At 48.5% G+C, this 27,299-nt stretch overlaps 1 protein-coding gene across 1 annotated transcript in view; it reads right to left on the reverse strand.

Moving 5' to 3' along the window:
• Positions 1 to 2,258: 2,258 nt before the first annotated feature.
• LOC103596790 overlaps positions 2,259 to 27,299 on the reverse strand; it is a 29,510-nt gene continuing 4,469 nt past the window's right edge. Inside the window, exons 4-13 of the mRNA XM_008580497.1 lie at positions 25,263 to 25,342; positions 24,116 to 24,239; positions 21,209 to 21,329; positions 16,491 to 16,549; positions 14,669 to 14,777; positions 10,068 to 10,271; positions 8,015 to 8,106; positions 4,721 to 4,850; positions 2,710 to 2,770; positions 2,259 to 2,319 (exon numbers count right to left, since the gene is read on the reverse strand). Coding sequence (XP_008578719.1) covers positions 2,259 to 2,319; positions 2,710 to 2,770; positions 4,721 to 4,850; positions 8,015 to 8,106; positions 10,068 to 10,271; positions 14,669 to 14,777; positions 16,491 to 16,549; positions 21,209 to 21,329; positions 24,116 to 24,239; positions 25,263 to 25,342 — 1,041 coding nt within the window. The remainder of the gene's footprint in view (positions 2,320 to 2,709; positions 2,771 to 4,720; positions 4,851 to 8,014; positions 8,107 to 10,067; positions 10,272 to 14,668; positions 14,778 to 16,490; positions 16,550 to 21,208; positions 21,330 to 24,115; positions 24,240 to 25,262; positions 25,343 to 27,299) is intronic.

The raw sequence follows: 27,299 nt of genomic DNA on the forward strand, positions 1-27,299 counted from the left end.
CTGTGTTCACGGGTCCATCAGGATTATATTTGTATCCGCTAGAGGTTTTTAAAGTTAAAATTATAAACCCAGACTAAAACAGAATGATCTTTGATTATGCAATTTTTAGATAAATGAGGCTAATTTAGCATTATTGATAGAAAGTAATAAGTAAGTAGGAGAGAGAAATGTGAAGAAAGCTGTGGATGTGGAATTGTAGTTGTGGTTAAAAAGGTTAAAAAGGAAAGAGAAGACGTGTGTGTATGAAAGCGTCTTGTGTGGTGAATTTCTGTCCTAAAGCAAAATGTTTAGGAAAGAGGAACAGAACAGAAAGTCTAAAGCACGTTGTAGAAATGTCTGAGCAAGTCATCAAATGGTTCATGAAGGGTGAATTTATGAACGAATTTTGTGTGTGATTAAGCTGGCTATAATTAAAAGGGAATTATTTCTAAGTCTTTCTAAAGACTGAGCTTTGATATTAAAAAGACACTGATACAGAACTAAACGTCCCCTATGTTAGAACAAGTTTTTCTTAAAATATGGATCTGCTCTTAGTAAAATTGCAAGAAGTTTTGATTTTTCTCTACAGGCATCTACAATTGGAGTCATAGAAAAGACTGTAAGAAATACTCTTAAACACAGGTTTCAAATAACTTTCAAATCAATGGGCAAAATAATAAGACATCAGATGGGTTTATAAAACTGCTAATTAAGATCCAACAAAGCAAAAATTAATTACATGTGGTTAAATAACTGAAAGTTTTGTAACTTTCACTGTTGGTTCTTAAATGTTTTGTGTAGATTTAAGGAATCTTTACTCTCTTAAGCTCTCTATCACTTACAGCAATTTGGTAACATATACTTTTATGAACAAAGATGGAAAAATTTGTATTTTTCCTCTATTTGATTACTTCAAAATTTGAAGACTGTGAGTATCCTTATGACTTTTATGGCAATATGGTTATTTGCATAAGTGCAATAAGAATTTGCTCTCTCTTTACAACAGGATACAATTGGAAAGACTGGTTATAAGGTAGCGTGTCTCTTCTGAGTTCCTGACCACACTTTGTGTTGCCCTAATTTGGTCTAACTGCTGTTGTATCTTTCCCCTTGACATGGGACATGACTACCTGGGAATGAGCCTTCCTAGTACCAAGGGACCAATGAAAAGAAAAGACTTTTTCAATCAGAAAATTGAGCATCAATGCTTTCCATTTTCACCAACAATTTGACTTTTGGGTTGTTTGTTTTTATTTGGAGGCAGGCAGCTGGACCTAGGTTTGGTAACAAGATTCTGGGGAGCCACAGACAGGACCTTAGTGCCCCCCAGTATCAGAAACACCATGACATGCCTGCTGCCCCATTTGGTATAACAGTCCTACAACGGATGCTGCTGGCACCCCACCAAACCCCTCTCTCACCACTCCAGGGTGCGGCCTTCCAACTGCAGCACTGCGTTTCCCTGCCCCAGGGCTCTTCCAGCTTTCTGTGTCCACTTTGCACCTGTGCAGCAGACTGGAAGAAAAAAGATCAACCTCTCCCGGAAACCATCCTCCAGCAATGATTGAAGGGAGTCGGTGGGTCAATACCCAGCTCCCTCGCCATAGGCTGGGCGGCTCTCAGAGGCACATCCTGCACTGGCTCCCTGGGTCCCCAGGGGTCTAGCTCCCATGCTTGGTTAACACACCCTTTCATGGCTGCCTCTCTTGCCCTGCTCCTCTACCTGGGATCACCTCCCAAACAGCCCACTTGCACACAAATCCTGATCTCAGGGTTGGCTTCTGGGGGACCCAAACTTGGACAAGGTGATCATGTCACTTGATCTTCAGCCCATCCTTTGAGGCTGACAAGCAACGATATTGTCCTTACAATTCAGACGAGGAGACAGAAGCGTGCCCAGGTCACAGAGACAGACCACAAGAGGGAGGGGTCATGGCCAGAGGTGGTCCGGTCGCCTGGGGGCCGCTCAGTGCCTGTGTCCTCTGTGAGTAGGCATGTGCTGAGGGATGTCAGACGTGGAAAGGCACAAGCACTCCACCCAAATCTCCCCAAGTCAAAGCTGCCCGACTGCAGGCAGCCCATGGTAGGAATATTCACGGTGTGGACACGCTGCTGAGCCCAGGCACAAAGACAGGCTGAGTCTGTTGCTCAGACACACACGTGCACAGACATGATTTATTATCTCCTCGGTCAGTGGACCCATCTGATGTCCCTTCTGCGAGGCCCCAGCACCTTCTGTCCTTCTTCCATTGAGAGAGATGTCTCTATGGCGGCCGCCCTCAGAGGGCCTGGAAGGTGTCCGGAGGTCCCCAATGGTGCTGAGGCAGGCGCTGCTCTAGGCTGTAGAGTGGGCAGGGAGAGCGGAAGAGTTACTGCCAGGACCATGCTGACAGAGCACAGGGGTGTTCCACACGAACCCTAACCGCTCTTCATTCACGCGCACTCGTCCCAAACGCTCCTGCAGACCCATCATGTGCTGGGATGGGACAGAAGGCAGAGGCCTGTGCTGCCCCATGATGGGCCCTTGAAGGATGAAGCCCCTGCTCCCCACCTTGGCCCAGGAGGAAGGCCCTGCCCGGCACCTCCACTGCTCACCCCCGGAGGGCTCCATCTCACCCACAGCCCCGACGCGTGACCTGGGTGCCAACCCTGAGACTCGGAGCTCTGTGAGTCATAAAATGTCTCCTTTAATTTCTGGACTTCTAGCACCAAGCCCAGGGCTTGGCATACAGTAGGCGCTCAGAAGTCCACTTCCGGATGGATGAACTGAATGAGCGGGCCAGAGAGGGAACTGCAGGAAGCAGAGAGCAGCTGGAGCTGAGGAGAAGCTGAACCGGCAAGGCTGCTTTCTGGACATTACTCAATGCCGGATGCATTTGTAATTTTGGAGGCAATTATCCATCAGGGCTTCCTGAAAGCCAGGTTTCTTTCACATCACACTGTCCAGGTACCAGGTGAGCACCTTCCGTCAACTTCTCTGGAGAGGACACTCACACAAATGTACCTGGACACTAATCGATACTGCCAGCATCCTCCACCTGCTCCCCAGAGCTGCTGATGTCACAGATGCAGGAAACAGAGCCCAGTCACAAGATAAGCAAGAAGCTGCCCCAAGGAAGAGAGTAGGGGGCTGTGGGTTTATCCACACCAAAGAACGCGCCTCCTCCCCGCCTCCCATATCCAGTGAGACCCACGTCTGCTTAATCCTCCTTCCCCAGCAGCCCTCGAGCCTGTGAGGGAGGGCACCGACCCTGGCCCTGGCCCCTGGACTATATAAAGTGCCGCTTCCTCTTCCCTTGTATGCTAGGTCTGCACACAAGTGCCCGCAGAGATCACCCAGGGCAAAGGCTCCCACTCAAGGTAAGGGGGAGGTTTCTGAAGCAGAAGGACCCACCCACGCCTCTCACTGCCAGGGGCCTGGGCTTCAGCTTCGCTGTTTAAGAGACCAGGAAGGGAAAATTAAGGTTTATGGTCTTGTTCAGGCTTCAGAGGCATGGCTGGGCCTCTGACTGAAGAATGTCCCTGCATAGGCTGTGCCAGACTCAGAGACTGTGTGCAGGCCGACGGGACAGGTGCTTGGTAACGGTCAGGTAAGAAGGAAAGCAAGTCCTGGAGCTTCTGGGACCTTGGGAACCTGGCCAGTTCCCAGAGCCGAAGAACGTCCCGATGACTTGTGAGAAAGGCTGCAACCATTAACAAGATAACCACAGCTGCACGTCTGCACACAGGCTAACGTTACCAGTCTGCAGCTGCGTGATAGAAGCAGGACTCCCCCAAACCGCTGTCTCAAGTCTCACCCATGGAGGGGACGCACTGCCCGGGACAAGCCCCACTGGGACAACAGATCGCTGTTTACGGGACTTCCCGGCACTGCTTGCATCTGGATGCAGGTGTTTCCCCAATTTGGTGGTGTAAACAATGTTTAAATCTTTTCTTTCTTCTTCTTAATATACCTGCATAATCTTGCTCTCTTTGCTTACTTCATATATATCATCTATTCCTTACTTTGCTGTATCTTAATAAGTATCATAAGCTGGCTTATTAGTGTGACCAGTGGTTTCTTTTACCAGTGAATCCTTTGAACCTAAATGAAAGCAAAAGCTTTTGGCAAAACAGAAGGCCCCGCCTGTACCGCTCGGGAACTGGCCGTCTGCTGCCTGAGCCCTCTCGCTCTGCCTTCCAACCTCCCTCCCTTTGCACACGTGGGTCCTCCCACCTGTGTGCTGCTGCTGCCCCCTCTGTGATAAAGGAGTTGGTAACTGTCCTCCTGGGCCCAGTGAGACGCTTTTGTCCTTATCTGGTCCTCTGTGAGCTGGCCTCCCAGATAATCACTGTGTCCCCTCTGAGTGCCCATGGCCCCTTGTCCATGGAGGCAGATCCCCCTCCCTCCAGCGCACTGCACCCCGACAGTCCCGTTCCCTGCGTACAGCTTGTGGTCAGGGGCTCCTTTATCTCTGCATCCCCCACTCTGGTGCCCAGTTCAGGGCCTGGCACCCATGGGTGCTGGACGAGGGATGGCCCATATCACTGTGCATCGCCACTTCCCCAGCAAGAGCTGGGATGCACTGGTCATGTGGGAATGCTTGTTGAGTGAAGAAAAGAGTGACGTCTGCATGAATAAGCGCATGGACAGACAGGGGTCTCCAGGGCCTTGCTCTTGTGGACCACTGACGGCCAGGAGGAGATGTGTGGCAGGAGAGAGGGGAGGGGGACAGTGACCTTCTTAGATGGCCCAGCTCACCTGTGTCCATCACATGCAGGCCGAAGTGCGACAGCATCAGGACCATGTTGAGGTTCTCAAACTCCTGCTCCAGGACCACCCCGTAGGTCTTCAGGCCCATCAGCTCCACCTCCAGCCTCTGCTGCTGGTTCTGAAAGGAACAGAGAGATGTTCACGCCAGCTGGCCCTGGGCTGGGAGCGAGACGTGCAGGAAGGTACACAAGTGAATGAACGAGCGAGGAAATAGGAAAGTGAGTAAGTAAATACAGACATAAGGAAGTAAATCCACAAATAAGTAAATAAATACATATGCCAGAAAGTTGAAAGTAAATAAGCACGTAAGTAGGAAAATAAGTACACATGAAAATAACATAGGTAAACAAGTAAACAAACATGCAAAGGCTTCTTGTCCTGTAGGGCACATGCAGAATCCACAAACACCCCCTCTCTCCGCCTGGTCTCCAGGAAGCAGAACAGCCTTGCCCACCCACCCCCACCTTGTTAACATCTTGCTACTTTGTGCTGGGCCCATCACGTAAAGCTCAGTATCTCACCAAACCCTTGGGGAGGCCAGGTAAGCAAGGTTCTGAGGGGATCAGTGACCTGCCAGACCCCCCAGTAGGAAGGGGAGCTGAGGTCCTCATCAGGGCTGTGCAGTTGGAAATCAGGCTCAGCCCAGCCAAGATGTGAGGCAGACCCCCGGGGTGAGGGCTGCCTTTGCAGGGTGTGGGCTCCCGACAGCCCCAGCCCACTGGCTTGGGAGCTGTCTGCCAGGCCCTCTCCCGTTGCCACCTCTGACCCTCCAACATCCTGAGTGTCATCCTCAGAGGGAGGGGGCATAGCTGTCTGCAGAGCTGAGCCAGGTAAGGCTCCTTGCTAAGCATGTCAAACCCCGAGGAGCCCTGTGGGACCTATGTCAGGTGTCCATTGGGTGATGGCTTTGGAAAGCTGGGTGTTTTCTTTCTTGCTTTCTTTTTTAAATTTAACATTCCCTCCTCTTCAGAATTGTTTAACAAGTTGCAGAGAAAGGAATAAAGCTACATTCAAAGGAAAAAGGAGTTTCAATGGAATTTGGGATGCACAAACGTCCAGGATGAAGGGCCTGTTGGAGGGGACATGAGTAGGCCAGCCCTCCAGGGGATGCTGCTGTGACTGTGATCCAAGGTGACATCCCCTGAGTGCCAAGTGCCCTGCCAGGTACCGGTCTAAGTGCCTCACGAGAATCGGTTCATTTAATTGTCCAAGACACCATGTAAGGGCAGACCCTGAGGGTATCCCCAGGTGATACGCTGTGTGTGTCCATGCACACAGCTGCTAGGCCGCTGCCAGCATTCCAGCCCCAGGTGTCAAGCCTGGGGTCCTGACCACTGCAGATGCCACCTCCTTTGGCAGGCCTCAGAAAGGCTGGCATGTGTGCAGTGATCACTGTACTTCTAGGAACCCCTGCTAAGGGAGCCAGCGGGGGTGAGCGCAGAGCTGCACAGACAAGAATGTCCAGCACAGAGTTATTTATAACACGGCAGCTGGATGTGACCAGAATGCCCAACAACAGGGAAATGGGGGGTCAACTGTGGTTCATCCACATGGTGAAATGTCATGCAGCCACAAGAGGCAGTTCGTAAAGAAGTGTTGACAGAGACGTGAAGATGCGTGTGCTGTAATGAAACCAGAACCCACGGGGTCAAAACTGCGTGGTTTAGTCTGATTCTGTCTCCCTGTGTATCTGTCTCCCTATATCTCTCTCTACCTTTCTACCTCCGTTTATCTACAGAGACACATGAGACTACTTCAAAAAGTTCACGGGAAGATTCATATTATCTTTTAATTCCATTTCTCCACAAGCTTTTTTTGTCTTTTTTACTGACCGGTAACGGGATCGCAACCCTCGGTGTCGCACCCGTACCGGGGACCAGCAACGGGATCGCAACCCTCGGCGCTGCGCCCGCACTGCGCTCAGCCAGTGAGCGGGAACCGGTCTTCACATGGGATCCCAACCCTCGGCGCCACGCTCCCAAGCGGCACACTCTCCATTGTGCCACCAGGCCGGCCCTCCACAAGCTTTTTGAAGTAACCTTGTATTTATTTAAATATGCAGACATATGGATGTACTGATACGTTTACTGTCATGCACTGCGTAAAGATGTTCTTTCAGCAATGGACTGCTCATATGAGAGTGGTCCCATAAGATGATAAGGCTGCATTTCTACCATACCTTTTCTATGTTTAGATATGTTCAGGTATCTAAACGTATGCTGACGCATGTTTACAACATATTCACAAATGCTGGCCACTGTGTTGCCGTTGTCTACAGTATTCAGGACAGTAACATGTTGCACAGGTTTGTCACCTAGAAGCAACAGGTTGTACCATGTAGCCTAGGTGTGTAGTTGGCTATATCACCTAGGTTTGTGTAAGCACACGCTGATGTTTGCACAACAAAATCACCTAGCGACACATTTCTCGGTATCCTCATCCTTAAGTGAGGCATGACTGTATCTATAGAGATAAATAGATGGTTAGATTTAGGTATTTATACAAGACTAGAAGATGCTACAATGAAATGTTAACAATGCTTCTCTAATGATTGGTTTAAATTTTATTCATAAACTTTTCTGAAATTTCAAAATTTCCTTCAATAAATATACATTAATTTCATAAGCAGGCTAAAACAACACGTTTTCAAAATGTCACTGCATGCATGGTTCCCCTCATTTTCTCCTTGCTGTCGTTAGTGGGCACCACCTGTCAGGGCTCACATCTACAGAGACTTGCCACTAAAAAGTGCCACACTCTCCATGGCCAGGCAACCCTGCTCTGTGGTGTGTAGTCCACAGAACCTATCCCATGGCTCCATAAAAGAGCACGTGTAAGTATATTTATCACGCCCTTAGCTGCAGTTGTGGGGAGCTGGGCCGAACTGGGCACCTGCCAGGAGGGAATGGGCCCATCACATGTGGTGGGTGCAGCTGCCAGTGAGAAGTAACAGGCGGGATGCCACTGTGGATGAAACAGCGTGGAGTGAAACAACAAGCAACACAAGAGGCTCATAGCACAAATTTCTGTACACCAGAGACAAAAAGGGACAGAACATTGTATTTTGGAAGGACACATGCCAAACGTATTCTGGCATGCATGGTTGGGGAGGCAAGCGGCACTGGGATTTGCAAAGCATTATTTTACATGGACCATATGCTCTCCATCCTTTGCTTCCTGAACACTGCAGGAGGGGCCCTGAGCTGAGGAGTGGGCTGTGCAGATAGGTGATGTGAGCACTTCCCTCCCTGCACTCCTGGCTCACGCACCCACACACATCACCTGGAACTCCACCAGCTGCCTCTGCAGGGCCTCCTGCTCTGCTTGAGCTCTTTCTAGAGTCCTCTTCAGCTCTCTGAGCTCAAATTCCTTTACTGGAAGGAAAGGCAAGAGAAGGCTATCATTTTCTGTTTTTTCCAATCCCAAATCTTCTCTTCCCTAGCTGTGCAACTGTTGGCAAGTGACATAACATCTCTGTGCTGCACTTTCTTCATCTTACTGGTCAGAACTCACTCCATCCTCATGGCCTTCAGAGCTCTAGCTTCAATAGTTATGCTCTTTCTGTTGCACAAGTTGCTTAGCAACTGAGGAAGGGAAAGGAACAGAATGCTATGCTTGTGTAAGGTAAGGGGAATGACTCCAGCAACCCCACGGATAAGCAACAGGTGGCTACAAGGTGCCTGGGAATCTCCCATTTCCACAGCCTTGGCATAGCTCCACTTTTGTCTCTGAGTCCCTTATGAGCTTCAACTCGTCCCCTCTGGGGTTGCAGAGAAAGCAGTTGCATAGCACCTAGATTGATTCTGTGCTCAATCCATTCCCTGTAAATAATCATCAGTCAATAATAATAATAATAATAAACAACTCCTTGTAAACCATACGGAGTTGCCTGCTTCATTGTTTGGTCTCAGGACACCGTCTCAGTTTGGTGAGCATTATACTGTTAGCTCACACTCAGGCAGGAGGTGATGCTGTTACCTACCTTACACAGGCAATGGCTGGGACCCCCATATATGCAGGTCATTCTTTAAATTCTTTTTAATAGTGTTTGTTTCTTCCTCTAATACAAGTGACATCTATCCATTGGGGAAAATGTGGCAGACACAGAAAGGAATAAAGATGAACATAAAGACCCTACCTAGCCTGCCAGAGATAACCACCATGAACGTTGGTATGGATTTTTGTATGTGCAAATTTACATCGTTAACATTGTTGGGAAGCAGTGAAGGACAGGTGTTGGAACAAGACGGCCTGGATTAGAAGCAAAGATTGGCCACTTACTAGCTGTGTAACCTTGAACAACTTACTTAACCTCTCTGTGCTGCCCTTTCTTCATCTTTAAAAGGAAGTGATAGCATTGCCTACCTCAGTCCTCTTAGGAGAATTCAAAGAGGTCATTAGCGTAAAGTTCTTAGAACTCACTGAACACCCTTGGTTGTTCCTCATCCAATTATAAATTTTTTTTTTGTCCTTTTTGTGACCGGTAAGGGGATCGCAACCCTTGGCTTGGTGTTGCCCGCACCGCGCTCAGCCAGTGAGCAAACCGGCCATCCCTATATAGGATCCGAACCTGCGGCAGGAGCGCTCCTGCGCACTCAAGCGTCGCACTCTCCCTAGTGCGCCATGGGGTCGGCCCCAATTATAATTTTTACTACTGTTACTCCCCTAGACTGCAACTTTTCTTTTTTGGCCCACTTAATATTTTAACCTATTACGTAGGTGCTACAGATTGGATGATCACCCTTCCCCAACCTCACTGAAGCTTAACCCCCTGTTATAACTGTCAAGGGTGGGAAATCCTATTATGGTAATTGAAAGGTGGGTCTCAAAGAGGTGATTGGATTCACTATGCAGTAGTGAATGGATTAAAAATGGTGGTCAGGGGCATGGTCCTGAGGGCTTTAAAAGAAGAGGACATGAGAGTCTCTCTCTCTCTCTGCTCCGTCATTTTCTACCATGTGAGACCCCTGCATTGCTGTAAAGCCACCACCAAAGAAGAACCATGTGAGACCCCTGCATTGCTGTAAAGCCACCACCAAAGAAGAACCATGTGAGACCCCTGCATTGCTGTAAAGCCACCACCAAAGAAGAACCATGTGAGACCCCTGCATTGCTGTAAAGCCACCACCAAAGAAGACCCTCACCAGACGTGTTCCCTAGACTTTGGACTACCCAGCCTCCAAAGCTGTAAGCAATAATTTTTTTCTTACAAAGTACCCAGTTGCAGGTGTTTTGCTATAAACAACAGAAACAGACTAACAGTGCATCACTCTGACCAGGATTATAAGACCTCAGGTCACTAAAATGCAGGGAGCTGCTGAAATCTCTTACTCACGTTTCAGCAGTTTAAAGATAAATTCTTGCAAGAAACACAAGTCGAATGAAGCAAAACTCTTCTCTGGAATCAGACCTCCAAGCAGAAGTGAATTGGGGCCCCCAGCTTCCTCCTCTGGCTCCACCTTGTTCAAATTCTGACCTTCCTGTTCCTCCAGAGGTTCCAGATGCTTCAAGTACTCAGCAGAATCTTTTTCAAATTCCCCTAAAAAGCAAAGAAACCCCATGGCAAAGGTGAGCCCCACGAGCAGGAAATGAGCAGCTCCTCCAGGCCTGGCTGTCTGCCCAGATGTAGGTGAACCAGTCCCTGCCGCAGGGTCCCCAGTCCAGTGGGTAGACGGATGTACAAGCAGAACAGACCGTGACCAGGCAGGGCGGAGGGCAGGGGTGGGGGTGGGGGGTGTGCTGGAGTAACGGTCCTTGACTGAGATGGACATTTTTTTCCCTAACAGCTTTATCAAGATCCAATTCACAAACCACACAATCCACCCATTTAAAGTGTACAACTCAATGTTTTTAGTATATTCCCAAGAAGCCAAGGCCTGAGGATGCAAGAGCATGGGGGTGGGGTTCTTCTAGGGTGGGGACAGCTGTGAACAGGTAAGTCCTGGGCTCACTCCAGCCTGGGTGGATCCAAGGGTGACAAGAGCCACTTGAGATCTGAGCCCTAAAGAGATGTGCGACTAACACCCCCCTCCCCAGTCAGGACCAAGCCTCAAAGACTCAGTTGCCAGAAGCCCTGCTTTCCAGCAATATTGCAGCAATAAAAGCAGAAATAAAAAAGCTCTCAAGAGCTCAACTATTATCGTAAAATCGTAGGTGATTTAGAAGGAAGATGAAGTGAGGTTTGTCAACGTGTTTCCTCTTAAATACTTGTAAAGGCCCTCAGAGAGTTACGCTGGATCACAGCCACATGTACCTACAACTTCTCACAGCCCAGCACAGGATTTTATGGATTTTGAAATAAGCCTTGTTCTCTCCAGTGGGTAATTTACATGGTAGGATGCTGTGCATCCGGAGCACAAACGCTGTCCTCAACAGCACGTAACGAGATGCGTTTAGTCTTTGTCACAATTACTCACCTTAAACAAGATGTTAGCAAAAACGATTTATTTCATCTCGAACACCAGACATAACGTGAACCTCCTGTACTTTCTTTCCTTCAGTAAATATTTATCATCTATTATGGGCAAGTGAACCACAAACAGCACCTGCTCTCCAGACTGTGTCCGTGTGTGCATGTGTACATGTGTAGTGTATATGTGTGTGCATGTGTGCGTGTTTAGTGTGTGTGCATGGGCGTATATGTATGCGTGGTGTATGTGTGTGCATGCGTGTGTAGTGTGGGGTGTGTGTGCACGTGCACATATGAGCATATAGTATGCGGTGTGTGTGCATGTGTCGTGTATGTGCACACGAGCATATGAGTGTAATGTGGGGTGTGCGTGTCGTGTATGTGTGTGCACATGTGCACATATGTATGCGTAGTGTGGGGTGTGTGTGTGCATGTGCACATGAGTGTATAGTATGGGGGTGTGTGCACATTTGTATGTGAGGTGCGTGTGCATGCGTGTGTGTAGTGTATGTGTGTGCATGTGCACATATGAGTGTGTAGTGTGGGATGTGTGCACATTTGTATGTGTGTAGCGTGTGTGTACGTGTGTGTGTATGTGTGTGTGCAGTGTGTGCATATGTGCATATGAGTGTGTAGTGTGGGATGTGTGCACATTTGTATGTGTGTAGCGTGTGTGTACGTGTGTGTGTATGTGTGTGTGCAGTGTGTGCATATGTGCATATGAGTGTGTAGAATGAGGTGCGTGTGCATGCGCATGTGTGTGTGAATGTGCACATATGAGTGTGTAGTGTGGGATGTGTGCACATTTGTATGTGTGTAGCATGTGTGTACGTGTGTGTGTATGTGTGTGTGCAGTGTGTGTGCATATGTGCATATGAGTGTGTAGAATGAGGTGTGTGTGTGTGTGTGTGTGTTGGGTGTGTGTGTAGTGTGTGTGTTGCAGGGTGATGGTAACGGTAACGGGATTATAATTATAAAGCAAAGGGCTTGTATGGAAGCCTCAGGAGCCCTGAGGAGCCCCCACCCCAAGTCTGGGTCAGGAAAAGCTTCCCGGAGGATGTGACCTCTTGGCTGCACCAGGCCCTACATGAAGCATGGCCCTGCCTTGTAGAGGGTTAGAAATCTGGATTCTCAGTTGATTTTTAGAATAGGGTTGTAGGTAATGCATGTACAGGGCAAAAGCCCTTGGTTAAGGGGCAAAAGTCCAGAGCTAGCCTGGCAATAGCCCATCTAATCAATTCTAATCACTGTTCAAGTATGGGATTGTATACTTTAACGATTTTAGAGCTAACAGAGGTGGTTGACATACCAATACTGTTAAAAGATTTTAAAGAGTTTCTGGGGCTGGCCCGGTGGTGCACTCGGTAGAGTGCGGCGCTTGGGAGCGCGGCAGCCCTCCCGCCGAGGGTTCAGATCCCATATGGAGACCGGCCTGCTCACTGGTTGAGCGTGGTGCGGGCGCGACACCGAGGGTTGCGATCCCGTTGCTGGTCGCGGTACGGGCGCGACACTGAGGGTTGTGATCCCGTTACCGGTCACGAAAAAAGACAAAAAGGAAAAAAAAAAAAAGAGTTTCTGTAGGGAAAAATGTGAAAAAATGTTTGCTAAGGGCAAGCTGTCTGTTGGTGGAAACTACAGAGACAGTTATACTTAGATTTAATCATAAGAATGTAACTTTTGCTTAAATCATTTAAGGAGAGGTTATATTTTAGATAATGATTACAGTTTGACCAACTTAGTTTTTCACAAATTGTACTTTAGATGTCACGTTGTTAATTTTACTGATGTTACTAGTTTCCATTGTTTAAGCTATACTTAGCCATAAGATAACTTTTGTCGCATTGCCCATGTCTGTGTGTCTTTTTGAAATGATTGAATCAACTGAATTTTCTTGTGAAACTTCGTTGTCTTTACAACAAAAAATAGAAGCTAACTTTGAATTGGGGCTGTACCCAGTTTTCTCCTTCTAACAGAGGAGTTGCTGAGGTACAGTCCCTTCAGGCTTCTCACTGCATTCGTGTTGCTTTGAGTAATGCTTTTTTGCATCTCCTTACACAGACAGAAATGTAACATGTCCTCAGAAGAGCCCCGTGGGGGCAGTTTCATGATTATTTTACAGATGAGGTGAGGGAAACTCAGAGAGGTTAAGCAACTTGCCCAGCAAGCTGGGTGCAGAGTAGGGGCTTAGGCCAGACCTATTTCTGTTTGAACAATATTAAGGGTATGTGAAAAAAAGAAAAAAAGTTCCCCCTTAGTTCAGAAACCCCACAACTGTTTTCATCCCTAGAGGGTCTTTTCTAGCCCCAAAGCACATCAGCAACTGTACGCAGTTTAACTGTGGTGGTGCCCACTTCACTAGAATGCAACACATTTTAATGCGAGGATGTTTGTATTAATCCACCTGCTTGACCCTTGAGTTTCTTTAGGACAGAACCCTGTCTCATTCTTTCTGTGTCCCTAGCACCTGGCTCGATGCCTGGGAAGGAATAAGTTCTCGAGAGTTATTTGTTGGACACATTCATTCATTCGCTCAGCAAATACTTATTGAGCACCTCTGTGAGTGCCAGTTGTGGGTATACGGCAGTGAATAAAACAGGGAAAAAGGCCCTGAACTCGGACTTGTATTCCAGTGGGAGATAACTGAGAATAACGACACAAGTGAGCACATTAAGGTGGCTGTTGGAAGGTGATGGGATAATGAAGGAGATAATGCAGGTGCCTTGGGTTGAATGTCCCCCCAAACTTAGTCTCCACTGTGACAGTGCAGAAGAGGGTGGGAAATCCTGTTATGGTAATTGAAAGGTGGGGCCTTGGAAAGGTGATTAGATTGTAGGATGGTGCGGTAGTGAATGGATTCCTAATGGAGGTCAAGCATGTGGTTCTGAGGGCTTCGAAAGGAGAGTGAACGAGAGTCTCTTTCTCTGCTCTGCCATTTTCCGCCATGTGAGACCCTTGCATTGCTGTAAAACCAAAGGAAACTCTCACCAGCTGTGTTCCCTGGACTTTGGACACCCCAGCCTCCGAAACTGTAAGCAATAAATTTCATTTTCTTATAAATCACCTAGTTCTGGGTATTTTGTTGTAAGCAACAGAAATGGACTAATGCAGCAGGGTAAGAATACAGTGAAGGGCAAGGGCTGGAGGTTTGCAACTGTGCACGGGGCAACCAGGGATGGCTTCCCTGGGCAGGGGACAGTTAAGCAAAGACCTGGATAAGAGGGTAGGGAGAGCCCTGCAGTGACACGGACACACAGTGCAGCAGGTGGAGTGTGGTATGCAGGCCCCGAGGGGGGCACAAGCTTGGCATGCTCTGGGAACAGTTCAGGACCTGGGGGGTAAGAGGCAAACTGAGGTGGCATCCCAGGAAGACCTGCCCTCCTCCCAAACTCTCACCTGGCATTAAGCGAGTTTGATTAGATCCTGTCTTAAAATTAATTTAAACAACAAGGAGGCATCCAGCGGCTGTCGGTGGCCTGCTCGCAGCTCCGGTGGAGCATCTGCCAGGCTGAGCAGCCTGTGGCTGTTACCTGTGAGGTTTTGCAGGTGCTGCTTCCCCAGCAGGTGCTCCTTCTTGTTGTGCAGGGAGCTGAAGAACTGCCTGCACGTCCCACAGTACAGGTCGCTGTTTCCATCTCCCTGAGGGTGGAGATGGTTTCCGGTGAGCAGGGAGAAAGCGCAGGGGATCTGGCCTTCTCTGAACATAGGCTTAGCTACCAACAATGCTCTGTTTCTCAGGAACCCCCTGCCATGTCAGAGAGGAGCTCTGTGTCAGGTCACACTAATAGCTATGCCAATTGTATGGCTACGCATTTCATAACTGAAGCCAAACGTTTCATTATATTAGTGGCACTAATTCCATTTGTAGTGCCAGGTCTAGGGCTCAGACCCTTCAAACCCATTGCACAGACTGGGCCACAGACCCCTCACATGCAGGTCCACAAGCTCTAGGTAATTGGGAAAGATCTCAGGAGCCACTTGCAGATGACATGAGCTCAGTCCTCAGCAGCAGCGGTGGTGGTGGTGGTGGTGGCAGTGGTCCCCCTGCAGGACCCCCCCTGAGGTCATTCCAGGGTCAGGGGGCCCCGTGGCTCAGAGCCCCTCGTCCTTTATACTTAAGTCATAACCTAAGACTCCTGGGTGCACATGAGCAATTAGTCAGTAGCCAAGGGACACCTGGGCACACGTACATATTTATATCAAATGCCCGGCAAGATTCTGAACATCTGAGGGGCCCTGACCATTTTCCTATATTTTCCCAATACCTAGCCATACAATTAGTATATCTATTGCCTCATCCCAACAACTGGCATAGTCATGTAGCTTTACAATTTCCCCCCTACAAATTCCATTTGCAATACTTTTCCCCCTGATTCTATAAAATATACATAACATGAAATTTACCATTTTAAGTGTACATTAAGTACATTCACAATATGTCATGCAACCATCATTGCTTGTAATGCTTTTTAAAAATAAAAATCCTAAACCTTAGTAAGACAGGGATCTTGTCACAGAGACCTACAGTCTTCCTTCCCATCTGCCTCAAACCCAGCAAACACCAAGGCCCACTTGTGGCTTTCTGAGGGGATATATAATCTGGTGATAAATCATCCTTTTCCACTTTTTCTGAGACATACGCAGTGGACACCCTGAGTGAGGTCTGGATGTTGATTTACAGTTTTAAAATTGTGTTAATTCATTCAGTAATTACAGACAGGCATCAGACACTTTGCCAGGAATATCAGAAGGAGCAAATCTCATTCAGATACCACTTTATATACTAAAAGGATGGCTGTAATAATAGAAATGAGAATACCAAGTGTTGGCAAGGATGTGACGAAATAGGAGCCCTTGTGCATTGCTGGTGGGAATGTTAAACGTGCAGGTGCTGTGGAAAAGTCTGGCAGTTTCTCATAAAGTTAAACAGAATTACCATACGACCCAGCAATTCCACTAAGAATAAACTCAAAAGAATTCAGAACAGATGTCAAACACTTGTACAGAAATGTACACAGCAGCATTGTTGACTGTAGCCAGCCTCTCTGGTGGCTGCTGGCAGTCCTCGGCTAGTGGCTGTGTCGCTCCAATTTCTGCCTCTGTGGTCACATGGGCTGCTTCTGTGTTAAATCTCCCTCTGCCTCCCTCTTATAAAGGCACTTGTGACTGCGTTATGCCCCCATCTCAAGATCTCTAACTTAATCATATCCTCAGATACCCAACCCCCCATTTTTTTTGCCATATAAGGTACCATTCTAGGTTCTGGGGATTGGGACGTGGCTGTCTTGGGAGGGATGATTCTACAGCTGTCCACACCAAATGAGGGTGATTTCCCCCCCCCAAAAAACTTACATCAATTGCTGAGAAGTCGAGGCCCTCACTCTCAAATTCATTACCTGGGGTTCCTGTTCCTGATGGAAAAAGAAACAAAGGACATCATTTTAAAGAGTTTGTCTCAGAAAAGGGCTCAGCCTCATTTGGGGGGCATTGATTAGAGGGTCAGAAGTGCCTTCTTTGTCTGCAAATATTATCTTAAGAAGTCCCGTGCCACCTGCTGCCAGATCAATGCTCGATTTCAGCTGTTCAATTTCAACTGAAGCCTGAAAATCCCAATAAACCACAAGGAAACACCAGGCACATTTGATGTTAATTTATAATAAGCACCTGACCAGGTGTGGAATGAAGATTAGAGAGAAACAAAGAAAAATGAAATCAGTTGATTTTTCAGCATGGCAGATTTTAGGCGATATTTTTTAAAAAATGCCTGTAGTCACACACCACATATGGATGTTTCAGTCAATGATGGATCGCATATGCAACGGTGGTCCTGAGACAGGAGGTGTTCAGTTTCCCTAGGTTGGGGTCTCGGGACACTCCTCTGGGTTTCCAGCCACTCCCCCAGGTCTCAGGCCCCTCCCCTAGGCCCTCCCCTAGAGGAAAGTTACTGGTGCCAGCCAGAACCTATTTTCAGCACCAACACAGGAAATACCGTCTAAAATCCGCCATGCTAAAAAATGAACCGATTTCATTTTTCTTTGTTTCTCTCTAATCTTCATTCCATACCTGGCCAGGTGCTTATGAATTGACCACAAGGGGTTGGCTTATGCAAATCCAGTGGCTGGGCATGCTCAGTAGAGAAGGGGTGTATAACCCTGGTAGCTGAACAAGTTTCTGCTAGAAGTGCTAAAGAACACAGAATATTCTTGAATATGTTCAGTACATGTGATAGAATTTGAACAATGAACGTGCTCCAGAAAGAAACCAACTGAGAATGTGCAAGACTATGTTACATAACTGGGAACCATCCCCCCAATTGAATATTCATTAGATAGCATGAATATGTATTAGACAGCAAAACTGTAAAAGCCGAATCCCCGCAGAAGGTGGGGCTGCTGTTCACTCTCCTAAAGCCAGCCTGTACTGTGAGGTGTGTATTTCTTTCTTTTTGTATCAAACTTTCTTTCAGTGAGTGGCTGCTCACTCTTGAGCCAGCCTGCACTTCGTATTGAACTTTAAGTGTGTATTTCTCACTTTCGTATTAAACTTGGTGTGGGTCCTGCCCAGTCTCTGGAGCTATGCCGCACTCTCTCCGTGGAACCTGTATTTCTTATCTGTTACATTAAACCTGTTCTCACTTTCTGCTGTGACTCTGCCCTTGAATTCTTTCCTGCGGTGGAGTCGAGAACCTGGTAAGAGTATGGGGTGGGTTGAGGCCAGCTATGGGGCCCCCCAGACCCTTCCCATGAGATTATAATGGAGCTCAGAAATTCCTATCACCTAGTGGAGTCATAGCTGTCTTCACAGAGTAGTACAATGCATAACTCACAAGTTTGTGGGGCTGTTGGCATAAACAAACCTACTGCAAATATGCTGAGGAGTCCCTAGCTTACCCACAGGGTGATCCTCCCTGCCACAGATTGAATTGCGTCTGCCAAAGTTCCATGTATTAGAAACTTAAACCCCACTGTGACAGAGTTAAGAGGGTAGGAAATCCTGTTACAGCAATCGAAAGGTGGGGCCTTGAAGAGGTGATTAGATGATGAGGACCATACCCTAGTGAACGTATTAATCCACTAGTAGTTTAATGGTGGTCATGGGCGTGGTCCTGATGGCTTTAAAAGGAGAGCAACTGAGAAGCGTGCCCATCTCTTTCTCAACTAGTGGCTGGTGTAGATAACAGGAAACTTCACTGTTGTTCACTTTCATAACACACTTTCACACCAGATGAAATCACCTAAAGACGTATCTCTCAGAATGTGTCCTCACTGTTAAGTGATGCATGACTGTATTATAATTACTATTATATTTTGATGTGGAGTGTACTAACACTTATACAGCAAATGTATTTCACAGGGCCTAGCTTCCAAAGCCCCGTAGTTTCAGGTTTAGCCTACCTTTTTAAAATTACACGTAGAAATGTTAAACTTATGAAAGACAGGAAACTTTCCCCAGGCTAAAGTCTCTGTTGTGGATATAGAATTGTAACACAGCAAAATTGCTGGCTCCAAGGGCAGATGTCCTTGGTGCAGGTTAACCTACTGATCAGTGTGTTGAGAAAGTTACTTGACTGTTATGTAAATATACTGAGGAAATTGCTGTAGGAAAAGAAAGTGTTTGCTAAGAACAAGCTTTTGTTGGTGGATCAACTTAACTTTTTACAAATTAATGAGTGTTGCCATGGTAATTATCTTACTGTTCTTTTTGTAACCACCTGTTTCTTTTCTGTAACCTCCTGCCCTGGAAAATAAATACTGGTGGAAGACCCCAATCTGGTGTTATTTTTCCAAGAAGGAATGTCTCTCTCTTGAGGGTTTCTGGAAAATTAACCCCTTTGGGGCTTCTCACTGCTCAGAAGAAATGAGTTTTGAGTGATCCTTTGCATCTCCATCACCCTGGGGGAGAGGTGACATTTTGATATAGCATTCTTTAAAAAATTACTATGTTCTAAATAAGGCAGTAACAGATTTTGTTTGTTTATAAACCAAGCTGTGTTGGAGTGGTGGCCTTTCCTTGTAACATGCCAGGTTTCCACGTAATGACAACTTACAATCACAAAAATAAGGAGGGCCACAGGGAATGAAGCCAGATAAGTTTTTCTCTGCTATACTCTGACAAAATGGCATTTTTAGGGGGAAAAACATGAGCAGGAAATGACAGCAGCTCCCAGAGGCCCCAGGGGAGTCCTGCTGCTCTTGTACCCACAAACCCACACCCTGACCACTTAGGGGCAACTCTCTCAGCCAGTCCCAGGTGGCCAGAGGTCTCAGAGCAGGCTCCACTTAGCTCTGAAACCAATAGACCTGACATTTATGATGAGGACCAGAAGCCCTGCAGCTCCCTAGGAACCGTCAGAGACCCACCACACTTGGTGGGTTGAGTGCACCTGCTAATTCTTATATGCTAGGCCAGTGCTTTTCCAATAGACTGAAAGCAAATGTTAGGTGGAAATCCAATAAGTATAATGGGCCAGAGTGAAGGTGCCTGTGGATCAACAGTGCCCTCTGCATGTTTTTGTAAATAAAGTTTTATTGGCATACAGCCATGCACCTTTGTCCACATATTGTCTATGGCTGCTTTGCTTCTACAACCACTCGGTCAAACGGTCGTGACAGAGACCACGTGGCCCACAAAGCTTACAATATGTTCTTATCTATCCCTTTACAGAAAAAGTTTGCTGACCGGATGGAGCTAGGGTGGTGGGCCATGAACACTTACTGAATGCTCGCCATGTGCCAGGCACTGAGTACCAGCCTTTCTATGGTTTAACTCAGTAATCCACACCAAGCTCTGAGCAGAAGGTCCGATTACAAGCCCCTTTTTTCAGATGAGGAAACTGAAGCAGAGTGCTTAGTGATTTGCACAAGGCCACAGGGCTGGTAAGTGGCAGAGCCAGGTTTTGAACTCCCAAGCCTATACCCTGACCACTTGGGAGGCAGCTCTCTCAGCCAGTCGCAGACGGGAGCATAGGACGCAAGCCGCTGGTGCTGGAGTCACGTAGATGGCCCAGCCCCTGGCGCATGCTTTGCCTGGAGCTCAGCCAGACAGGTGGCAATGTGGAGGACAGATAGTCTGGACAGTGGCTGGACCCTGCTCCATTGACAAAGAGCCCAACTCCTTGCACCAGGTGGTCTCCTGTGTGGCCAGACTGGCTCCCAGACTCCCCAATGAGGACCACTTGACAGGTACCACAAATGGGTGGTGGCAGCACTGTCAGTCTGGATGCAAAACATGCCCCTGGTGGGCACTGTGATCTGTAAGACTTCCAATAGAAACAAAAAAGAGAAGTGGATGGAAAGTGCCCCGCGTGGCGAAGGTGTGGTAAGCAGACACTCAATAACAGGGCTCCTTTCTCTGCCTGAGGCTGGTACCCCCCAGAACTGGACCCCGAGGCAAGGATTTTGGTGGAAATGGTCAGTTTGGGTATTGATCCCAGGAAGCACTGGGAGGGGAAGGGGAAGACAGGTTGCTGGGCAGGCGCCATTACAGACCACAGGGCCCCTTGGGGGTGGGGGTATTTATCCTCCAATTCCCATCCCTGGTGGCCTTGCAGGCTGAGAAGAGGATTCAGGCAGTGACGCTGGGACTGCAGGGGGTGCTGTTCACATGTGGGGTGGTGAGTGCTGCTGGGACTGGACCCGTAGCATCATCAGAGGTGGTCCCTGGACCTGCAGCGGCGGCAGCCCAGGGGCGTTTCAGAGACGTAGATGCCCAGGCCCCACCCGGACCCGCTGGATCAGAATGTGCATGTTAACAAGCCCCTGGCGATCATGCGCACATAGGTGTTGGAGATGCGGCTGTTCCCTGACTGCAGGTTCCTTTGCCTTTCCTAAGTGCTAAGAAGTAACCAGCAGCCCAGCCTGGCCCTGCCTGACTGTCCTCTGGGCCCCCTGAGCAGGAGGGAAAGGGATGCCTCTTATCTTTAATGGGTTCAGGATGGGTCTTAATGCTGCTTAGGACAGGGAGGATGGAGCCTTTCAGTCGAAGGCAAGTGGAGTGAACGCTGACAGGGGTGAGCTTTCCAAGCACACTTTCTGCTGTGTAAATATCCCAGAGCCCCGGGCCCCACTCACCGCACAGTGCCTTGTGGGCCGCCTGCCTCCGCAGGAAGGCTCGGTACGCCTCGGAGCTCTGGTAGGCCTGCAGCTCGCGGATGTAGCGCTGCTTGTCCTCGTCTGCCTGGTAAATGTACCTCTGGAAGAAGCACAGAGTTTGAGGCTCTCCTGGTCTGGAGGAACTGGGAGTCCTCTTGTCCAACCTCCCTGGGGCTCTTTAGGATGGTCCTAAGAAGCTACTGCTCAGCATCTGCTTGCATGCCTCCAGGGACGGGGACCTCACCACTTCCCAGCAAATTCATTCCTTGTTTGAATGACACTGACACTGCAGAAGGTTTTCCTTCCGATCAGCTAGAGTCTGCCTCCCCATGGCTTCCGCCATCCTGCCGGGTGTGGTCTGATGATAGCAGGGAAGGGTAGCACTATCAGCTCCCTCTCCAGGGACATTAGGCTTCTATTCAATTATCGCTTGTGCAAATATCAGCACTTTACCCTGTGCAAGGTCCTGGGCTGGGCACTGGTGATAAAGAGACGAACTAGACTCAGCCCCAAGCCTTGGGATGTTCCCTAAGCTACCCCATCCACACCGTCTCCCCTCCACCACTGACACCCATGTCACCTTTCCTGCCCTGGCCCAATTCTACCCATCTGTCAAGACCCATCACAGATCAGTCACCTCCTCCCAGCATCTTTCTTTGATGCCCTCAGGCTGGGTCAGGCACCTCCTGGTATCCCCCAACCCCTGGTATAGACCTTTGTTCCAGGTACCCCCACCCTGGATTGCACGTGTCCACTTGGGGATCCCGACCCCCTAGACTCTGAGCTCCTTGAGGGCAGGGGCTGTACAGAGCTGGTGTTTTTGACCCTCATGGCTGGCTGTCGGTAAACCCAGGGACAACCATGGGTGGAGGTAAGCATTCTCCCTCAGAATGCTGGTTGGCTAACTTAACAGTTGCAGCAGTTACTTTGTGCACCTGGCAATTTAATATAAATCATATTATCAAATAAATTTTTTTTAAAGCACTGATGTGTCGGGTTTGTCCTGGTAAACCAGGGTGCACACAGTCCTTCAGACAGCCTCTTTCAGGCTTCTAAATCCTCCTCCCACCTGGCCTCTGGCCCATTCCTGCAGGGACTTGAGTCCAACCAAAAGGTCAGCTGATTTTTAAAAAGCAGAGCTTTTAAAACTGGGCTTTCCCCAGGCATGGTAGCTGGGGAAAGGAGGGGGGTGAAGGATTTCTGAAATTGTGAAAACAGCACAAAGCCTCCCTAAAACTTCAGATTGGAGGCTCTGCCTCTCATTTCACAAGAGCTGCCCTGTGCTTTGCAATCACCAAGCGTATTTGCAAAACCAGTTGTAATTGTGTCTCTGCCAGTCAGACTGGAATGTTAGGAGCTAAATCACTGTAGCAGGTGGGGACTAGCCCTAACTGTCCTCACCCAGTTTTAACCACAGCAGCTTTGCTTTGGTCTGTTTCACGTGTTTGTGTGTGTGCCCTCCTGGGCATGTGTGTGTTCATGTGTATGTGGGTTGTGGGGGCCACTTCATCCCCACTTGTGACATTTTCTTCCATATGGGGGGATCTCCATCAGCTTAACTTTCCTAGCCTGCACCAGGTTCCCCTCCATGGTGGGAGAAGGGGCTCATCTGGGTAGTAAATTTGGGAGCTCTTCCCTCTTTCTTCTCCCCTGGGATCTGCTGGCTGGCAGGGGGTGAGGGCTCTGGCCTGCTCTTGACCACACAGCAAGGGGCCTGCCCTGACCAGGATGGCCAGGAGTGTCCAGATCTGCAAGTAGTTGGTGCCACTGATCCAAAGACACCCTCCACCAAGGTTTTTGTGAATAAAGCTGACATTTTAATCTCTGTCTGGCTACTGACTAGTTCCCAATTGATCGCCAACCTGGGTGGGAAGAAGAGAGGTATTATTGACATCCCCCAACCCCTGTTAGGATTTCTCAGTAATAGTTCATTTGAATCAAGAGTTTTTTCTATGACACAAACAAGCTGAAATTGCAGAGATTTAAACAAGTTCATCTTGGGGTCTTTGCATTTGACCTCCAAAAATGACACTCTGGAGGCCGGGTGCTGCTCTGGAAAAAGTACGGGCTTTGGGAACAGACATACGAGCACTTAGAAGGGGTATGGGAGGGCTTCTTGTAGGAGGTGACACGGGATCAGGTGTGGCTTGATCAGAAAATGACACGTTTGTTCAGTGTAGTTGGAAGGCATGTTGGGGGGGGTGGTGGAAGTGACATAAGACAGTGACATGTATTTCATGCTAAGGGGGCATTGGCTGTGTCCCATAAGTTAGTATTTCCTCTCCTGTGGCCCCAGTACATACTTCTGTGGGAGGTTAACAGGCGCTCTGTGAAAAAGGGGTTCCTTGATAGAATTAGTTTGAGAAACACTGCACACTAGTGCTCACACTGAGACGCTTGTGCCCGCTGGTGTGTTCTGCTCTGTCTCTCCACCCACAGCCTCACTCTGGGACAGCAGGGACCTTGTCTATCTGGCTCTCGGGCTGTGTCCCCAGCACCTAAACAGTGTCAGGCACACAGCAGGTGCTCAACAAATATTTTGTAAGTGAACAAAACTGTATGAAACGTGCCAAAAATCCTTCAGAGGGAACAATCTCGTTACCTTGATTTGTTCTGGAACTTCCTAAACTTACTTGACAGCTCATGCATGTTTCATGGATTAGCCATTCTGCCCAAACCAGTTTAGGAGAAGATGCTGCTAAAAGCAAGGGGAACCAGGCATTGCTTTTAAGGGGTGGGGTATGAGGCACCTCATGTCTGCATCCAGAAAGTTCCCTCTGGCTCCAGGGGGAGGGCACAGTCCCTAGTCCATCATCAAGGCTGCAGGCTGCTGGGTCACTTCTCAGGGAGGGCCTCTCTCCTTATTCCACATAGAAAAGGACTTACTTGCTTCTTCTCTTGAGGCAGCCGGGACCACTGAGCAGCCAACATCTTTGTTATTTCTGTAAAAGGCAGATCAGGGTGTCTGGCCCTCAGCTGGCTTCTCTGCTCGTTTAGGAATATCACGTACCTGTGCCATGAAAGGAACACACAACAGCTCTGAGCCACTGGCGAGGAACGGGGTCAGCCAGGATGGGAGAAGCTACTTTCTGGTTTTCATAAACATAGAGAGTACAGGTTGCCCAGATTTTTCAATCTAACCAGTGAAATGGAGGTTAATTTAAGAGGGGAAAATACTTGAATAGCTGGTTTATCTAGAGTCTGATGAAAGGCCAAAGATCCAGAAAAGGGACTCCCCATGGGGCAGGAGGTGTAGGAAGAGTGGGTGGCTGGTGGCAGAGGACACATTCAAATCCCCGTGCTGTGTTCTGTGGGCAAGTTACTTACCCCATCTGAGCCTCAGTTTCCCCCTCTGTATAATGGACATATGTACCTGCTCACAGGGTTGCTGTGTGGCCTAATGCTCTAGGTACAGGCCCTCCGATCCTCCTGACCAGGAAGGATTCATTTTGGGGGAGAGGAAGAAAGGCTGGGGCCACAGCAGTCTTCAGACCGAAAGGCCCATCCATGTGAGTTATAGGAATACTCAAAAAAGACCCTCAATTTAGAACTGTGTGAACCTTGAGGATAAAGAGAATAGTGTTCAAGCTTCCAGAGGGAGCAAGGTGACCTTGAGAGCAGTGGTCAGTGTCTGGCATGGGACCTCTGTCCTGCAGCACAAGATGCAGGGGGAAAGGGACAAGGTCACAGGACTCTGGGAAGGGGAGCGTGAGCCTCCATGAAAGTTAACCGGCTTATCCAAGGCCACAGAGCAGCCACATCTTCAAGCATGGAGGTGGAAACCAGACCTGCTGACCCCAAACCTACCCCCTTTCCTGTCGGTGACCCAAGCTCAGCTCTTTTGTACTCTCCCTTCCAGCAACAGAACCATATTAGAGCTTGAAGAACTAAACAGCCTACCCCAAGCTCCCTGCAGTATGAGGCCACCCCTAACGACAGATAAAAGCTGAGATAAGATTGTGGCCATCCCAGGCACATTGCACAGGCCACCTGGGGAGCCCTGAATGTTGTTTCAACATTCCCCACATCTTACCCTGTCGTAGGTGCACGGGGAACAGAAAGATCCCTTGGGGGTTTCCTTTTCTTTCCTTTGGGCCAGCCCCCTTTCTTCTTCTGCAAAAGAAATATCACAAAGGAAAACCTCAAGAGTGTGTATAATGACTTGCCATGCTTGAATCACATATGCCACAATAATGACAGTACACCAACAGCATCCTCTCTGTGCTCCCCACAGATAGCTTTACTCTCCTAGGACCTATGCAGGGTGGGGATGATCATCCCTCTGAAGTTGAGGAAACTGAGGCATGGAGAGATGCAATGACTGCCCCAGCACTACCCAGCAGATGTAGGAGCCAGGACCTTCCCTCCTGTCCAAGCTGCAGAATGGTCACCAGGCAAAATCAAGAAAGCAACCCAAGGTTGAAGTTCTACGTTCATGGAGATGGGACCAAGCCTTGGCACTGGGGGCTGGGTGTAGGGGGCAGAGGATTGACATCTGAGCTGGGCTGACACTCAGCCTGGGTTCCCATCTCAGCTCCTGCCACTTACCTGATGTGTGGGCTTTGGCAAGTTATTAACTACCCGTGCCTCAGTTTCCCCACTTGCAAAATGAGGATCATAATAGTCCCTACCTTGTGCATTGCAGTGCGGATTCAGTATTAATATCCATGCAGTTCTGAGAAGAGAGCCAGGCACTGAGTAAGTGCTCAGTAAGTGCAGGCTGTTATGATTGTATGCAGAACCCTCTCCCACTGCAGCCAGCTCTCAGGAGGGAAATCCAAGCTGCCCGCTCACTCTCCCATCCATTTCACTTCCTGGTTCATCAACAGTGACTGAATCCTGTGTTGAGGACCCCTTGCCATGCTCGGAGGCTAGAGGGCTGAAAGACACAGCCTTGCCCTCAGGCGGCTCACAGTCTAATGGAAGAGGCTAATCGGATATAAATATTTGCAACAATTCATTACAGGAGATGGTATTGCAAAATGACAGCCTGAATGTCCCTGTATCAGGGCTCAGTTTCAAATTTTCCTGAGCCAAATACACACATGTGACAAAAATGGTGGCAAATAATCAAAATGTGGCCGTAACCACCTCTGTTTCAACTGTTTTAGCCTCCAGGTTTCAGAGCTCCTTCTCAGACATGCCCATTTTGGCTTTCCCAGGGCCAGGAGGTACAAAGCAAGTCAGTGGCTCAGCAGGGTGGCACTGCCACGGGCAGGCCAGATGTGCTGGGGGCTGGACAGTGCTGGTCAGGCCACATACAGGTCAAGACAGCAAGGGCTTAAGGAGCAGGAGGGCGGAGGTGAGGCCAGGCAGAGACAAAGGGCCAGGGCAGCAAGCATGTGTGTTAACGAGATAGAGCTGCAGAGGCCAGCCCAGCACCAGGCACACAGCCCTGAACCAGGCACACAGCCCTGAACCAGGCACACAGCCCTGCACTAGGCACAGCTCAATGAATGACATTTTCACTTGCTGACTCCTATGCATAGACTATGGTGACCCATGGAGTCTGAAAGTGGATGAGGACAATGTTTTCAGCACCCTGGAGAGCTCCCAAGGCCCTAGGCTGGTTCCTATTTCATCTAGTAAATACTGAAAACAACCACTATTGCTATAGTTTGAGTTCACCAGGGGCTTTCACATGCACACATTCCTGAATGTGTCTCATGTTCCCCAGCTGAAGTGAATATTATCATCCCATGCCACAGGGGGACATTCAGAAAGACAATGCCACTTGGCCACTAAGCAGCAGTACCCATGGCACCTGCTGATGGAGACCCCATAACTGGCTGGGGTCAAGTGGGACATGGGCCAGGTCACCTCTGCCCAGATCACGGCAGCCACCTTCTCTTCTTTTTCTGCTCAGCTTCTCAGCTGTGGCACACACAAAAATTTTTTTTAATTGGAGGAAATATTTTAATACTATTTTAGTGTAATTCTCCATATTCTAATATTATAAATCAAAAGTCAAAATAAATGTGCTTATTTATGACCATCTTTGGCCCTTTGTTTCAGCTACTTTATTTAAAAAAAATCCTTCCTGAGTGTTTTCTTGGTTTGCCCAGAAACC

This window comes from Galeopterus variegatus, unplaced genomic scaffold, assembly GCF_000696425.1.
Source record: "Galeopterus variegatus unplaced genomic scaffold, G_variegatus-3.0.2 Scaffold2113, whole genome shotgun sequence".
Lineage (NCBI taxonomy): Eukaryota > Metazoa > Chordata > Mammalia > Dermoptera > Cynocephalidae > Galeopterus > Galeopterus variegatus.